We start from the raw sequence: 13,750 nt of genomic DNA on the forward strand, positions 1-13,750 counted from the left end.
TTTGCAGATGGACACATGTTGCTTGCCCCTTTAGGCTGTTGAGAATAATGCTACTGTGAACATGGACCCTGGTTAGAATTCTTTTGGAAATTTAGTTCTACAGGCGGAATTGCTGGATCAATTGGTAATTCTGTGTTTAACTTTGGAAGCCCTGCCCCTCCTCACTGCAACTGAAGCTGTCAGAGGTTAAAGGCTGGCATCCAGAAGCATTGCAACAGGCCTCTCCCCTCTCCAGTCCCCCTTCCAAGGGTTGTGGTGTGTGAGCTTTCCCTGTGCCCAGGGCCTATTGAAAAGGAAGACAAGGGAAGGGGAATATGAAGACACCATGAGTAACTGAGGGTATTTGTTAAAACTGTAGTCAAACTTTGAACTGGACAGAGAATGTTTAAAGGATCTGGAAAACCTACTAACTTAGCCTAAGTATCCTGAGCGGGGAGAACATTAGAATAGGGCCCTGAGAGCAAAGTTCAATGCCATTAAACACAATTAAAATTTTTTTTTCATTGTGGGATAACAGTTGGTTTTTCCATTTGGCATTGGAGTTGAAATGCACACATTTTAAACTCAGCCACAGAAACCACTAAGATCCTTATAGTTTGTGGTTCATGCCATCTCTCACAAGGAGCTGGAGGAGGTTCTGTGATGGAGAGAAATGAGGGGCCTGTTCTAACTCATGTCATGGCCCTGAGGGTCCCTCGGCGGAGGTGACACTTGGGCAGCAACTTATTGAAGTCAACCCAGAGGTGAGCAAGTGTGAGGGTCCTAGGAAGAAAGAAGTGCACACAAAGAGGCTGGTAGTGACAAATAGCTTGATGTGTTTGAGAAGCAGAAGAAATTTCATAGCAAATAGAGCATGATGATTAAGGAGGTAGCATGACCTTTCAGTTTTGATCATAGGCACCACTCCTTCCAATACTTTACCAATTCCTCATAGGTTCCAAAATGAAGTTTAACTTCCTTTTCTCTGAGCCCAGTTCCCTCCTGGACCTGACTTCCCTGGCCTCCCCTCTGTCATAGCAGTGCTTACCCCTCCCATCAGCCGTGCTCACCCACATGCAGCCCCTGGACATTATTGGCTCTTTTCTCTCCTCTCCCTTCCCTTCTGCCTGGGACACTGGCCTCCCTCTTCTCCACCTGCCTAATGTCCTTCCTGTGTTTGAAAACCCAGGTCCTGCCACCTCCTCCAGGAAACTTCTCAGGTTGAGGGGCTCACCCCCTTGACACTAATGTCATTCTCTCTGGAATGGTTGGTTATTTCTCTTTCTAAGTGACTGCACACTCCTTAAGGGCAGGAACCAAGAATCATTACTCATGTTTCTGTCCCTGTGTTTACCTGGTCAGAGCTTGTATCTCCGCTGACATCTCCAGAACACTTCCTGCACCGCAAGTCCTCCCTTCAGCTTTACACCCACACATCTACCTGCCTAGTAGATACGTTCAAGCAATTGGCTCCATCAGTGGTTCTGGGGCCCCAGGTTCACAGCACAACCACCTGGAGCTACCATGCTGCCTGAGGGTGACAATTGCTGTGTCTCTTCTCAACTCGGTCTGAAGTCAGATGAGTGGCTAGAAGTCAACTGTGGTGGGATGGTTCCCACCACTGAATTGGCAGACACTAAAATCAGGGCTCCTACCCTCTCCCCAGGAATGAGTTGTTAAACACTGACCAGCACACCCTTCCTGGGAGGGCTGGAGGGTTTGGTAACACCCAGATTGCTGGCCCCACCCACCCACAGGGTTCCTGATCTAGGAGGTCTGGGGTAGGGCCTGAGAAATTGCATTTCTAAAAGTTCCCAGTAACACGAGGCAGCTGGACTCAGAGTCAGAGGCCTGAAGACTCTTTAGCATCATGTCCAAAAGGAAAGTCATCATCCTTCCTTCAAGCCCATTCTTTCTCTGTTTTGTGTGTGGGAAATGTCAGCACCATCCTCCCAGTTTCCTCTGCCTGAAATCTGGGGATTGTCTCCTTCTACTTCTGGGCTAAATGATCACCAGATCCTGTCACCTCTCCTCCACCAGCGCCCTCTGATCCTTCCCCTTCTCCTTGACCTCAGGGCCTGGGCCTGGCCTCATTCACACTCCCTCCCTCTTGTCTGTTCCTGTGCCAGACTCCCAGGGAGGAACACACCTACCCTCCTCATCTCTTCTGGTCAATTTTCCTTGTGACTTGGCAGCATGGTCCTTACAAGCTGAGCCATCAATCCCATCGGAGGATTCCAGCATGAAAGGGTTCATGGCTCCCCATTCATTCTCTTCAGGAGACCTTCTGCCTGAAGGTCCCCTCCCTTCATCATTCTTTAGCCCCACCCCCATCAGGGCTGGGCAGCTCTATTTCCTCTGGGATCCCTGTGCCCTCTCTGTCCCCATGGCTTATTGAAGTGCATTGGATTTACAGTGTTGTATTAGATCCTGCTGTATAGATAGTGATTCATATACATGTATATATATTCTTCTTCATATTCTTGTCATTATAGGTTATTAATAGTTACTGAATATAATTCCCTGTACTATAAATTGGTCCTTGTTTATCTGTTTTGTGTATAGTCGTGTCTACTTGCTAATCCCACACTCCTAATTTATCCCTCTTCACCAACACTTCCCATCCTGGTAACCATAGTTTGTTTTCTATGTGTGTGAGTTTGTTTCTGTTTTATAAATAAGTTCATGTGGATCATTTTTTTAGACTCCACATACCAGTGATATATTTGCCTTTGTCTGACTTACTTCACTTAGTATGTTCAAAGTCATGTCCATCCATGTTACTGGAAATGATATTATTTCATTTTTTATGGCTGAGTAGTATTTCATCGTGTGCACATATGACATCTTTCTTACCCATTCATCTGTCCTTGGACTTTTAAGTTGCTTCTGTGTCTTCACTGTTGTAAATAGTGCTGCTGTGAATATTGGGGTCTATGTCTGGGAAACCAAGAGACTGTCATTCTAAGCAAAGTAAGTCACACAGACAAAGATAAATTCTACAAGATATAAGTAATACAAGGAATCTAAACAAATGGCAAAACTGAGACTACTTTGTAATGAAGTCACTGGGAAAAAAGTGCTTCTTAGGGGGCAAAAAGCAAGCTGAGATAGTCCAGCTGAGTAAAAGCCTCTTTTTCCTAGTGACCTCACCTCTGGTTCTACTGGGATTAGGCCTGGATAAAGCCTGACAGCCAGCCTCAGTCTTGGGGAGAAGCATTTAAAGACAGAAACATAAAGGAAGCAGCAAATGAGATTCTCAAGTCTGGTGATGACAGCCATCATCTGCCCATCTGTCTCTGGGTCACTGCATGTCCAGCTGGAGAAGTTCAGCCCACAGACTGACCAGAGAAGTGGACAGTTTCTCTGCCCACAACACTGTGGTACAGAGTGTGGACAGTGGAGACACACTGTCTTTGATCCAAGTTCCAGCCCGGCTACCTGCATAGCCTTGAGTCATGATCTCTGACCCCTGAGCCAGGACCTCAAACCCCTCATTGGGTTTGCTTTGGAAATTAGAAGCCCTCAGATGTCAGGATGCTCTTGCCCATCCCTCCCATGTGGGAGCAGTTTTCTGCTGGCCACACAGAGAGTGAGTACTGGCTTAGACACACACACACACACAAAGACACACACATAGACACCGTGCTCAATGACATTGAATAAGGATGATTGGGTGGGACCGGAAGAGAAACAGACATGGAGGAGGGCATAAGAGAAAGAAAAAAGGGATAGGAGGCATCTCCTACATATGACACCACTCCCTCATTTTTCCATTTTTATTCTGCATATGCTGAGACATCCCTGGAAGAAACTGCTAGAATCATTCCCATTATGCAGGTGGGGAAACAGACAGGCCTGGACAGACACCAGGACTTATCCAGGATGGCGAACAGGTAAGAACAAGGAGTGGAGTCTGGAAGCCAGGTCGTCTCCTCACAGCTTCACGCAGACCCTCCCCAGGAGCCGTGGAGAGGGCGGGACAGCTGTAACTGTCGAAGATGTGGATTTATGTGGAGAAGGGCATGAGCAGGCAGCAGCCCAGAGGGCTGTGTGTGGAGGTGTTGTCTGAGGAGGGGGTTCCAGGAAGCAGACCCCAGGAAGTGACATCACTTCCTTGACCATAGCCCCCGGCAGAAGTGGAAACTGGCTACCAGGCACCCACATTCTAGTGATGGTGCCAGAGCCAGCACACTTGGTTGGAGACAGTTGATGGAGAAACATGCTCCCTTCCCAATTCCTAGTCTCCCAGGGCTTCTCCATCAGGAGACCCTGGAGTGAGAGATTGTTCAGTAGCTGTAGGAGTTGGTGGAACTCTCAAGCACGATGCCCATCGTCCAGTATGAAGAGGTCATGTAAGGTAATATGAGGTGGCCTGGAACAAGCCAACCTGGGAACAGCCACCTCTGGGAGCCCTCCCTGGTCAGGCCCACTTCCCCTCATCTCCATGTGGGGGAAGGGGGACCTGAGGGGAATTGTCCCATCTGGCAGGAACTTGTTGTACCTGATAGTCCTGTCATGACCACACACAAAGACAGGGCTGGCAGGGGGGAAGAGGAATCCTGAGGGACCTCTTACCCATGCCAATGGGAGTCCAATGCCCTAGGGTTGTCTGCTTTTTTGTCCCTGATGGATGTTTGTACAGAAAGTTGAGTGTGTGTGACTGGAGGGGAGATATCTTATGGATATGAGGACCAGGAAGACAGCGAGACATGGCTCTGAGGTTTCTGCCCAGCTGCTGGGCACTGTGTTTGCAGGACTACACACAGGAGATGGGACAGGACCTGGTCCATGGAGTCCCCTGCTCCATCTCCCTGCAAGAGGGGCAGGTGCCCCATGACACCAACAGAACACAGAATAGTATCAAGGTGATTGAAAGGGAGGAGATGCCACACCCAGGAAGCCCCAGGTAACAGAGCTGCCCTGCTCCTCCCCTGGGCTCCCTCTTTGAGACCTGCTGGCCAAGGAATCTGATGCCCCATCTCTCCCATCTGCCCTCACAGCCCAGGCCCTGCCTTGGCCAGATGCAAAGTCAGTGCCCAAATATAAGTCAGAATCTCAGAAAGACACTTTGACAGAATTTCAGTTCATGTTAAGTCAAGGGTGTTTCTGCATCTTCTATAGATTGTCCTGTTTATTCTCTGTCTCCATGTGTCCACATTACCCTGACAATTCTGTTCCCTCCCACCCCAAGATCAACCTCTGTGTTCTCATCTCTACAATGGGATGCTGTGACAGCAGTTACAGGGATGAGGTAGTTGATGCAGGGATGTGATGTCACTGTGGTGCTGACACAATGATTTGAGACACTAATGCATTTAATCATCGTCCACCGCCCCTTGTACTGTTGATGCCGAGAACCTTGAGTCTGCTCAGGGCTCCCGTATTCCACCTCAGGCACAAGAACTTGAGGCTTGAGGATTCAGTCTGAACTCCAGCCCCAACCCCCTGGGGGTCCCTGGTGCTGCCTCTGACTCATGACTCTCCTCTTTCCTCCCCAGAAGTAAGATATACCATCAGGGACCAGGGATGAGACCTACAGGGTGTGGAGACTTCAGCGACACAGGCTGGAGAAGCTAGTGGCAAACCTGGTGACTGCCATCCTGGGCGACAACCCCTCCTACCTGAAAACATTGCTGGGCACCTATAGAGGTTTTGCTATGACCCAGCATGTGCTGGGCCTTGTGTTCCAACAGTGAGTAATTTACTCTCATGGGACACTGGTGACTGGGGCACCTAACTGCAGTGACATGTGGGATTGTCACTTTACCTCTCTGAGCCTCTGTTTACCCTTTTGCACACTGGGGTCAAGAGAGGATCAGGCCCTAGGAGGGTAGGAACAAAGGGGCCCTTCATGGAAAGTGCTTTCAGGGGCCCTGGACCCTGGAAAAGTCAGCTGGAGATTCTGTGGTTGTGCTAATTTGTCATTATCCTGCCCATGAGGAAGCCTCTGCCTCCTGTGTCACTGGGACTTTGGCCTTTGGTGGAATGGTTTTCCCATTTCAAAGGGGATTTGTGATGCCATTAGCTGTCCCTGTCCTAGGAGAGTGAGAGTAGCGATCCCTTGGAGGGACAAGTGGGGTCCCAGGCCCACTCAGATGTGTGCTATGAGGCTGGGTGGGCTCAGTCATTCATTCCTCAAATATATAGGAAGGGCACCAAGGGACAGGGGCTTTTCTAGGAACAACCATCATTTAATGCATCGAGCAGACCACAGCCCTGCCCTTCAGGGCTTCTATTCTCCTCGGAGTCACACTGTCACACTAGACATCACATCCAGGTAGTGCTCTCAGGACAGGCCATATGACACCTTCCTGGTCTCCTCTAGATATGGATGCATCCTTCCTCATACTGATGAGGACAGTAAACCCCTGCACCAGCTGAAACTGTGAGTCTCTCTAAATGAAGTGGGAGGGACTCCCTTTCTCAAAGACTGTGTGGAGCTGTGGGCTTTGTGGATGGAGAGGGATGAGAAGAACACTGGATCCAACATATCCTCTGATTCTGGCTTGAGAGCAGAAGTCTTAGGGCTTCTCCTGGAAAGAGGAAAGGAGACCCTCAGAGCTGTGGATGTGGCTGTGGTGCTGTGAGGGGCATCCAGGAGGTCTTAGGACTGACTAAGCTCCTGAGAGTACCCACAGCCATCCCCTCTCCATCCCAGCCCTGCCCCCTACTTCCTTCCTGGGACCCAGCACACAAGGGGTGGAGGGCATCCTGCTTACCATCTGGTGGAGCCTCCATGGTGGGGATTTAGCTGGTGCTCAGGGGACCCAGTGAGACTCAGGGGACAGCTGTGGCATCCTATTGGAGGTGAGTGCCAGAGGCAGGAGGAGATTCAGGCAGGATTTCTGGAGGGTTAGACAGCAGGCAGGTGCAGGAGCTAAATTCTGAGCTGTGAGAGGGCCCGTGGGAAGCCTGGGTGGCATACAGAGCCTGTCTGTTCCCTCCTGGGTCAGACAGTCATAGAGCAGCTACTGTGTTCCTGAGATGGCAGTGCTAAGAGCAGACAGCTTTCCTACACTCAGAGAGAACACATCCAGTAGGTGTGGGCAAGGAGAGGGACCGAGCAGTGTGACAGGTGTCCTGAAGAGGTGTGGAGGTGGTCATAGCAATGACAAAGGGCTGTCCCTTCAGAAGGCTAGCAGCAGCCTCTCCTGTGTGTTCAAGGCTGCCTCTGCCCAGACTGCCAGGTAAGATGGGATGTGGAGCAGAGGCAGCGTCTGGATGGGCAGGAGCCAAAGGCAAAAAGGCCCAGGTCCCTTCAGGGCCCCTGGGAGCCCAGCCTCAAAGGAGAGGCCAGGCCTCTGACTCTGGTGCCTTCTGACTACCCCCAGGGCCATGTCCTACATCCTGGGAACCAGGCTGCTCCAGTACCCAGATGATTTCCACCAGCCTCCAGAATTTCCATGCTTTAAGACAGTGCTCACTTACATATAGCTGAGCATGCCTGGCTCTGACCTGAAGCAGCAGGCCCACCTCCTCCTGGCACAGCTGGAGCAAGTGGAACTCCCAGAGGCAAAGAGTGATGGTGAGGAGGATGCAGGGTAGGTGATGGGGTGAGTGAGGAGGGGAAGGCACTGGACCACACAAAGCAGAGCCTCCTGAGGCTGGAACTGACCAGGAGCAATTAGGAGGCTCAGAATCCTCATCCCCTGGACTGCAGTCTGGGAAGCCTTACTGGGGGTGGAATCATGGACTGAGAGTTCATTGAGTAGCAGTGAGGGCTCCCCTGGCTTTGGGAGACACGTGGGAAAGCAGTCCTATTGATGAGAGTTTCCCTTCTTGGAGTGACAGCACCTGCTGCAAAACCCGCTGGGGAAACCCCTCTGGATGGAGAGCCAGCTCCAGCTCTCCTGCCTGCGACAGCGCCAGAGCCAGAGCAGAACGATGTGCTGTATCAGTCAGGCTGTTTCCTGCCCTCATCTTCAGTGCCGGGATGCCTACACTCCTGAGGTGTTTGTGAATTTACAATTCCTGATTATTCTTATTAGTGATAATATATTACTTGTGACCTGTTGTGTCTGGCTGAGTAACAGATGAATAGAATGATAATCATTGTTTTTTGGTTTAAATTTTAAACTTTTAAAAATTAAAAATAAGGCAGGGCATCTCATTAAGGCAGGGTCCTGGATATGTTCCACCCAGGGGAAATTTGATTTGCAACAGTGACACCCACTTGAGCTCCGATGAGCAGAAAGAGTTTTCCCAAAACATATCAGGTGATGGAGAAGCTGCAGGAAAGTCTGAGCCTCAGGCCAGGCATCCTGGGAGGTACTTACAGGCCCTGCCATCCCTCAGGCTCCCCCAGCAGTGATGGACTGCCCCACCCCTTGTCCATCCCCCAGGACTGTCATCCTTGTATTCAGCTTCTGCAGGGGATGCAGCTCTGCCTTTCTCCTAAGACCACAAAGAAGGGATGGGGGGCCAATGATGTCCATCATGGTAAAATCAGGGGGTCCCATGGCCAGAGGTAACTGAATGAGGCCTTAGTTAGCAACCTCTCTCTTCTCTGCCTGAAGATGGATGCCCCCATGCACACAGCATAGGTCCTCACAAGGAGGAGATGCTGAGCTCTTCCTGGAGGGGAAAAGACTGAAGCCCCTTATTCAACTGGGAGCAGACAAAGAGAGATCAGAGGACCCAGGGGAAGGGCCGCCTGGGCTGAGGCTCCACCTTCATGCTTAGGAGCACAGGCTCAGTGTTGGTTTGTAGGACTTGGCCAGAATTGATCACACCCAGGTGTGAAGGCAAAACCAAATTCACCTCAACAAAATGCCTTCAGTACAGAAGCCCAGACATCCCTTGTCCACTTGGAAGTTTTGGAAGCTTGAGATGCTATGTAGCTCATGATGGACCTGGGGCTCACTCACATACTTCCAAATTCTTGTAAAACCACATATAACACCTGTCAGACTTCTGATTCTGAGAAGGGGCCCACCTGGTCAAACCTCTAAGGAGATGCTCCAGTGTCAGCCAGTCATGGAAAACTTGCAGCTAAGCTGTCAGGACCTGTAGTCAGGCTCCTAGAGCCATCCAATCCCCTACCAGTTACCCACTTATACGTTCTGTAGTTTTGCTTTTAGAATTTCTTCAACCCGTCAACCCCTGGGGTTCATACTGTTAATTACAGGTAAAAGCTGTGAGTTCCTGGTTTGCAAACATTTTAAATGACAAATCAATCCTTTTGCTTCAAGAAATCCTGATTCTTTTCTGGGATTTAATTCCAATTTTAATATGACATCAGAAACAGTGCGTAACTTATTTAGATTAATTATTTTCAAATCATGATTGAATATTTACTGTATGTCAAACACTGAGCAGAGAGCAGACTGAGAACTGATTGAGGAGCTTCCTGGTCTGGGAGAAGCTCTGAATCCACAGAAGGAGAGAAGACATTCTGGGAAGTGCCTGCCATACTAGGAATATGGACAGGAATCATGCTCGGTACATTCAGGGAATGATCCTAGATTTAGAAGCTGCCTGGGGGTGACAGGATGGGCTCCACTTTCAGAGACAAACAAAACATGGTTGGGGGGAAACTGGTAGCTGGAGCAATGGAAGCAGGTCCTTTAAGGACAAGGGATCAGAAGGAACATTATGCAGCTTGGAAATTCATGTTTTCTAAAGTTTTCAATAGATAGGGTAATTACACATGTTAAGTGCAAAAGTGACCAGTAATATATCTCATTTCAGTTTTTCAAGTTGTACATCATTTTAGATGAAATGAGACAAATATGCTGTGTGATGCACTTCTAATCTGTTTTTACATTTTATTGTTAATATAAACAGCAAAGGGCCATGCATATCTTTGTTTGGATATGCTAACTTCTCTGCACCAGATACACAGGGCTGGGATGTGCACAAGTGACCCTAGCACGTTCCCACTCTCTCCCTACAGGTCCTGTGACACATCGACCTCCTTTCCCTTGTCTGCTGTGGACCCACAACACAGCTCAGGGGCTTCATCAACACTCCCTGACACCTTGCCCTTGGGAAATGCCCTGTCATGTCATGATCAAGACAAGGACTTCAAGTAGAAGGCACACTCAAGACTTCAATTTTATGGAATTTGGTTTCTCCTAACAGCAAGACTGACGTTGAGATGCTTTCTCTGCCACATCTACTGTGAGAATGAAGACAATTCTCAGCAATCAGACTATCGACATTCCAGAAAATCATTTTGAAGGGACTCACAGTAATTGTGAAGGGCCCCAGAGGCACCCTGAGGAGGGACTTCAATCACATCAATGTAGAACTCAGTCTCCTTGGAAAGAAAAAGAGGCTCCAGGTTGACAAGTGGTGGGGAAATAGAAAAGAACTGGCTACTGTTCACACTATCTGTAGTCATGTACAGAACACGATGAAGGGTGTTACACTGGGCTTCCATTACAAGATGAGGTCTGTGTATGCTCACTTCCCCATCAACGTCATTATTCAGGAGAATGGTTCGCTTATTGAAATTCAAAATTTCTTGGGTGAAAAATGCATTTGCAGGGCTTGGATGAGGCCAGGTGTTGCTTGTTCAGTATCTCAAGCTCAGAAAGATGAGTTAGTTCTTGAGGGAAATGACATTGAACTGGTATCAAATTCAGCTGCTTTGATTCAGCAAGCCACAACAGTTAAAAACAAGGATATCAGAAAATTTTTGGATAGTATCTATGTTTCTGAAAAAAGAACAGTTCAGCAGGCTGATGAATAATATCGAAGTTGTCTGGGTACAGAAAGAGCAAGATGCCAGATGACTCCTCAGATTCAGTTGTAATATCTTAAGGATACAATAAAAGCTGTGTTGATTGGGAAAAAAAAAAAGGTTGATGTTGTGTGTGTGTGAATGTTACCTGTTTGTCTGACATCCCATGGAGCCAGCAGCACACATGCCATTCCTCATAGCCACCAGAGGGAGGTGTATAACTGTTTATGACAAACACTCTGCTCCATTCAAAAGTGGTCCTTTCCAATTTAGCCTTCATCAGAACGTGTTTTATAAACTGAGGATTTCTTTAAGGTATATAGATTGCTTTTCTTCTTTAATCTCATTTCAGATCTAATGTAAATACACTACAATTCACAAATATAGTTGAGCCACTGAGTGCAAGTTGTCCCTTGTGACAGATAGACATGTATAATTCTGTGTCCAACCCCCATTTGTGTCCACCTCTGTCCCTTCCTCATTCCCTCCAACCATCTGTAAATATCTATTTAATTGACCATCAGTATAATGTTGTAGAGATATTTTAAAATATATTGTCTTTTGTGTATGTGATATAGATCATTGTGTGCAAGTGGTCTGCTCACAGGACTGTGGGATTGTCCCTGAGTCCCTAGGGGTCAATTAAAGGTGGCAGTAGGTCTCAGTGGGAGTCACTGAAAGGGAAGATCTCCTGCTCAGCACAGCCAAGGTGGGTCCACACTGTCTCCTGTCCCTTGAGCACTGAGTCTGCTTTCCCCTGTGGAGCTCTGCTAAAATCCTGTGTATCCTGAAGGGGCATCAGGGTCAGAATGAAGGACACTGATTATAGGAACTCTGGGAGGGGTACAGGTTATGATTTTAATTACCTTGGTCCTTTGACAACAACAGCTTTTCCTGTGTTGTGTTATAACAAACACTTAGCCACCTTGGAGCAGAGTCTATGCCTTGGTTTAAAGTGTATTTCAGGTCTCTAGCCCAGCACTTGTCCAAGAGGATGTGCTTGTATTGCTGATTGAATACATTTGGGAGGGAAAATATGACAGGCTTGCAAATGATTTTGAAATGGGGACTTTCCTGGAGTTTTCCCGATGGGAAGTCATCATAAATAGGCACCTTCCTCACCTGCCAGGCTCATTACCCCTGATGACCTTCCTATGGGTGTGTCTTTGAAGAATCAACTCCTGGTTCTGGGTGATGGAAGAAGGAAAACAATGTGTTCCCTTAGCATTCTGGGACATGAGGTTACTTGGTGGCAATTGTAGCTCTTCAAAATCAGTGCCACCCTCTGAATTTGGGCCCCTGTATTTCCAGAAGTCCCCCAAGGCTCTAGTCCTCTCAACTAGGTCAGATCAAAGTCAGAGGAAGTGTGGGGTGAATGCAATTTTCCTCTGGGGACAGGTGCCTCTACCTTCACAGGGAGAATGGGCTGTGGAGGGTGTGGTACAGGGCCATTTTTGGATCAGCTGTGTCCCAGGGGCCCTTTGCAGGGGGCCACATTGGTTTTTGGTAACCTTCTGTGGATTAGGTGTGCCCAGGCCAAGCATAATATCTTGACAAGAATGTTTCAATTCAACACAAATGTACTATCTCTACAGAGCCCAAAATGTGTAATGAAATTATTTAATCTAGAAAGAAATCAGTGACCTGTAAAAAAGTTGGTGTGCATTAAGGTAACCATCTCCACACAAATCTCAGTAAGCTCCTACTTAATGTGCAGGCAGCACTGTCCACCTGGGCTGCTGGCTGTGATGCTGTTTGTTATTTCAGGAGCGCCTGTCCTGTCCCCCTGCCCTGCATTGACACAGTGAGCATTGTGCCCAGCGATGAAGATGGCCACCCCAATAGCAAATGGACATTGGAATTCCTTAAGAGGCACTTTACAAAGGCAGATTTCCAGGCTCTGGTCTTGGAGATTCTGACTCAGTAGATCTGAGAAGGAGACCAAGAATCTGCATTTTCCCGTGCAGGCAGGCCTGTGGAACAGTGTTTGGACACAATCAAGTAGTGGTGTGGACACTGTTGTCATGCAGAGTCTTGCAGGGATCCAGGCTCAGCCACTCCTTCCTGTGGACTCCCTGAGCATGAAACTTTCAGTCTTGGTTTATTTTCTAGAAAAGGAATACACCACGTATGTCCTTCTTAACCCCTGGGCGGCTCATGGGGATCAAGGGAGATGATATGAGTAACATAAGAAAACAGCTAACATTCATTAACTATTGACCATTTCCAGGCACCAGATGAAGCACTTTGCCTGCATAACAGTCTTCATAAAAAACATCATAGGAGGAATTTACTTTCATCTCTGTTACTTCTGTTTTAAAGATGAGTGAGCTGAGACACAGGGAGGTTAGGCATCTTGTCTAAAGTCTCTGAGCTTGGGATGTGAGCTCTGGCATGAGCGCAGGGCCCAGGCTCCTCTCCAGTTCCCCTCGTGAAACCTGGTAAGTGCTGGGCACAAGTGGCAGTGGTGCGGGATCCAGCTTTCCTGCCCCGTCCTCCACTGACAGCATCAGGAATTAAGGTCTAAACCTGAGGGATCTGACAGGTTGGAGAGCCTTGAACATTAAACATGGCTGGCCAGTGCCCTTCTGCAGTAGAGCAAGGAGCAGATGGTCCTCATGTGACCCTCCCCTCCCTGCCAGCTGTCAGGGGTGTGGAAACATGCACCAGTTTCTGCTGATGGGAAGGAAGGAAAACACAATGACAATAACAAGTCCAGCTGGGGCACAGGCTGCCATCTTGAACTGCCAAGGCCAGAAGCCAAAATATTGAGAATTCTTAAAACATCTCTTTACACTTCTATATTTGACAAGGAGAAGAGGATGCTACCATTTATTGAGCACCAACTCTATGCAAAACACTTTTGAACTGTCATTTCTTTTAAGCCTCACAGAACCCCTGTGAAGCAGGGTTTCTTTCTGAGCCCATTCTACAAGTGAGAATCCTGGGTCTCAGAAGTGCTAATTAAGGTCTTCAGGGGCCAGCAAGCAATGCACAGTGGATCTTATTCAGAGGGGCCTAGCTCCAAAGCCCTGCCCTTCCTGTGTCACAGCACCCCATACAGGACACTTCCCCTCCATC

At 48.3% G+C, this 13,750-nt stretch overlaps 1 protein-coding gene across 1 annotated transcript; it reads left to right on the plus strand.

Moving 5' to 3' along the window:
- Positions 1-5,229: 5,229 nt before the first annotated feature.
- Positions 5,230-10,788, plus strand: LOC102521508 (60S ribosomal protein L9-like). Its single transcript, XM_032492026.1, is given in 5 exon segments — positions 5,230-5,674; positions 7,314-7,507; positions 7,774-7,934; positions 9,878-10,154; positions 10,156-10,788. Coding segments are annotated over 2 exon segments (567 nt in total). The 5' UTR covers positions 5,230-5,674; positions 7,314-7,507; positions 7,774-7,934; positions 9,878-10,110; the 3' UTR covers positions 10,679-10,788.
- Positions 10,789-13,750: the final 2,962 nt, after the last annotated feature.

Source organism: Camelus ferus, chromosome 11, assembly GCF_009834535.1.
Source record: "Camelus ferus isolate YT-003-E chromosome 11, BCGSAC_Cfer_1.0, whole genome shotgun sequence".
NCBI lineage: Eukaryota > Metazoa > Chordata > Mammalia > Artiodactyla > Camelidae > Camelus > Camelus ferus.